This window comes from Phytophthora parasitica (assembly GCF_000247585.1).
Source record: "Phytophthora parasitica INRA-310 unplaced genomic scaffold supercont2.30, whole genome shotgun sequence".
Taxonomy (NCBI): domain Eukaryota; phylum Oomycota; class Peronosporomycetes; order Peronosporales; family Peronosporaceae; genus Phytophthora; species Phytophthora nicotianae.
Genome location: NW_008649016.1, coordinates 526,203 through 529,542, shown reverse-complemented (window position 1 = coordinate 529,542; position 3,340 = coordinate 526,203). Strand labels below are relative to the sequence as shown.

General features: G+C 50.4%; 2 protein-coding genes across 2 annotated transcripts; both read left to right on the top strand.

Annotated features, from left to right (window-relative positions):
- Nucleotides 1-347: 347 nt before the first annotated feature.
- Nucleotides 348-947, top strand: PPTG_12507 (hypothetical protein; the record flags this gene model as incomplete). The annotated part of the gene is made up of 3 exons (XM_008908548.1): nucleotides 348-454; nucleotides 503-554; nucleotides 588-947. 3 exons carry the CDS (start codon nucleotides 348-350, stop codon nucleotides 945-947), a joined length of 519 nt encoding a protein of 172 aa, XP_008906796.1.
- Nucleotides 948-1,741: 794 nt separating this feature from the next.
- On the top strand, nucleotides 1,742-1,894 carry PPTG_12506 (hypothetical protein; the record flags this gene model as incomplete). Its single annotated transcript, XM_008908547.1, has 1 exon — nucleotides 1,742-1,894. One exon carries the CDS (start codon nucleotides 1,742-1,744, stop codon nucleotides 1,892-1,894), a length of 153 nt encoding a protein of 50 aa, XP_008906795.1.
- Between the last annotated feature and the right edge of the window lie 1,446 nt (nucleotides 1,895-3,340).

Sequence of the window (3,340 nt, the reverse complement as noted above, 5' to 3'; positions counted from 1 at the left end):
GGCGTCGAGTTTGATGCCTTAATGGCATTACCAGACATCGATTTTCGACAGTTGACCCGGGTTTCCAAGTTTTCGTTCGGTGCTCTCCATGACTATATCTACCACAAGGACATTTTTTACTCGGCAGATCATAAAAAGAGGCCTGTGTGCATACAGCTCGCCGTCACACTCGCCCGCCTCGGTGAAAAGGAAACGCCGCGAGCGTCGGCGAATTTCACTGACGATTTCGTATAGCTACTGGATCAGTCGTCATTTATACTACTCGAGTTTTACACGCTCCCAAAGCAGTACGCACACAGTGGATATCATGGCCTTCTCCAGATAGAAGACGTGAAATTTCAGTTGTGATGACTGCAGAGGGCTTCCCGGGCTGCGTTGGATTTATCGACGGAACGGCATTGCCGCTCTCACAACGCTCCGCTGTAGACGAAAGCAGCTACAGGGACCAAAAAAGGTAAGCTAATGAGTGTGGGATTGATATTAAAACTAGTTTCTCTTGTAGATACTCAGTGTCAATGCAGGCTGTCTGTGACTGCGATAAATTAATTATTGCGGTGCATTGTGGTTGCCCCGGTTCTTGATGGAAGACGGCTTTCCAACCCTTGAGAATATCGACGACACGCCCGATCCATTGCCGCTACCGGCTCAGCGCTACGACGCCTCCGGAGGAACAGGCTCAAGTTGAGACTTGGCCCGTGGCATACCTCTCGGATCTCAAGGATACGGTGAAAGGTACCAAGTACCAAGTCGTCTGGAGGAAGCCTTATGGCTACAAGGGGACGGAGAGCTGGGACCCCACCTGGGATCCGAAGGAATCGCTCAAGGAGGACATCATTGGCTATGCTATGCTCATGGTGAATATGTGGGTGATGGCTGGGCGTCCGGACGACTTTCTGCAGTGGGCGAGAAGGACAGTTCCGACGCTTATTGACGCCAACGCAAGCTGATTGCATTCCTAATTGTCTTCTTAAATTCCGGAGCTGATGCTTGTGAAGTGACTTGGTAAAGATGTCTGCTACCAATGATTTAGTGTTGCAGTAAACTACGCTGAATTTTTGTCGTTCTACCTTTTCCTGAGCAAAATGGCAACGGATATCAATATGCTTTGATCGTCCGCGTAGATCCGGGTTACTAGCGATTTTGATGCAGATTTGATTGTTCTCTTTGATAACATTGGTTGTGGTTGTCCAGAAACCTAGCTCTTTGAGTAGCAGTTTGAGGAAGTTGACCTTTTGCATACAATGGCATAAGGCAAGCTCAGCCTCTGTAGTCGAGAGCATGACAGTATGGTGCTTCCTCGAAAGCCATCAGGTGGGACTTGTCCCGATCATCGTGACGTAACCGCCAACTGACCTTCTAGTGTCAGGACAATTACCATAGTCAGAGTAGAGTCTGTGTAGTCTGTCAAATGATCAGTTAGGTTACTAGCATCAATTGACGTTGATCCACCAAGTAGCAGACCTTGGTCAGTCGTGCCAGATATATATTTTAGGCCTCTTACCACTGCTTTTCAGTGTTCCTTTCCAGGATTTACTAGGGATAGGCTGACTTCACGCATGTAGCATGCTAGATCGGGGCGAGTAGGTACATTAGACTGCCTACGACTTCTCTGTATGGAATTTTTTTCATTGCCTGCCCTTTCTTCTTGGATCTGAGGCTCCATGGCTTTCGTGAGCTTGATGCTGCGATATGAGGGCGTCGCAGTAGGGTACGAAATGAGTTGCTTTAGCCCTGAACAGCCATGGCGCGTACCATGGAGGTGGACAAGATGTCAGGTGGCGACAAGAGCTCAGGCCAGCGGCAAGTGAAGGTCAGCGCCAGGACTTTAACGGATCAGCACGTGCAGGTCAGGCCCAGGACGCCGCCCAAGTTGCAGCAGGTGCAGGTCGAGTGAGCTGATTAACAGCCATGATGCTGAGTACGCTTCTTATCTATACAATTGCTTCATCAACAGCGTACGCTGGCGACGCTTTTTAAGCAGGTACGACGTCACGGCTGTAAACTATGGCTCGTATCGAAACGTCCATGAGACTATACCCCTTCTAGTGGCTTGAAATACCGAGGTATAGACAGAGTTTTGCTCGTGCATATGGCTTATCCCTGTAGATGTCATTGATGTGGGCGTACGCTGCGCACCCAAAGACATTCAGGTACTGAACGCTTGGCTTACGATTGTACCACAGCTCGTACGGACATGTGTACTGTTTTCACTGGGTGTCATGTTAAGAAGTGTAGTCACGTGACTAACCCATTCAGCCCATAGTGTCTTGGGTAGCTTTGGATCAAGTGAGAGGCACGAACGGCTTCCATGATCGTGCGCATACGTCGCTCGGCGACAACATTTTATTGTGGTGTGTAAGCATTTGTAAATTGCGTGTGTTCCGTACCGCTTCAAAACTATGCGACCCAGCTTCTCATACTCCTTTGCATTATCAGCTTGCAGCACTTGAACATCCAAGTCCGAGGTGGATCATGGATACTCTAGCGTATTCAGGGCTTTCTTCCTAAAGTCTTCGTAGCAAGAGTAGAGTCGGCTGCGAGCTTGGAAGGGTACACAAACATGTAGCGCGTAAAGTCATCAGTAAATACAACAAAGTAGCGACAGCCACTGAGGCTAGGAACGGGGAGTGGCCCACAGATATCAGAATGGACATTTTGCAAAGGTTGTGAAGCACGTTCAACACGTCTATTAGAAGGAAATGCAGCGCGGTGTGACTTTGCGTAAGTACATGCAGAGCAATGGAAACTGTATTTGGGAACTACGGTGTTAGCGGCGAGTCCTTGGAGTGCTTGGCCTTTTGTAACTGCCTGTAAGACACGAATGTTAGGATGACCAAGTCTTTGTGCAAGAGGACTCTAGCAGGAGGCATACCTGAGGTGGCCACGTGAACTTCTAGCTTCTGGACCGGAGTGGCCGTGAACAGGTGTGGTGGAGTGGGGGTCGCAAAATCACGTCGCGATCCACTCAGACACACAGTGCCCTGGACTGCCGACTAACGGAGGGGGTACTCCGATAACAGTGGGGTTGCTGAGGGCTCACCTTGAGTACCCGTTGGCTGGGCTGGTTACACTCCTCTGGTGGACTCGATGAGAGGCTTGGCCTGAGCTGGTTCCGTCTTGGCGGGACGCAGTATGGTGGGATCTGCGTAGCGTGGATACTCTGCAGGCTACGCGCCAGGTAGGTTGTCGATCTTGATCGACTTGGGGTGTGGTTGTTCCCTTGCGGGGGGTTCCACGTTCCTTTCCTTGCGAGGCTTGACCGCTTCCTTTAGCGGGGGAGTTAAGGGCGAGAGCGGAGACGATCGACCGGCCAAGCTGCAAACTCCGGCGACTGACACGT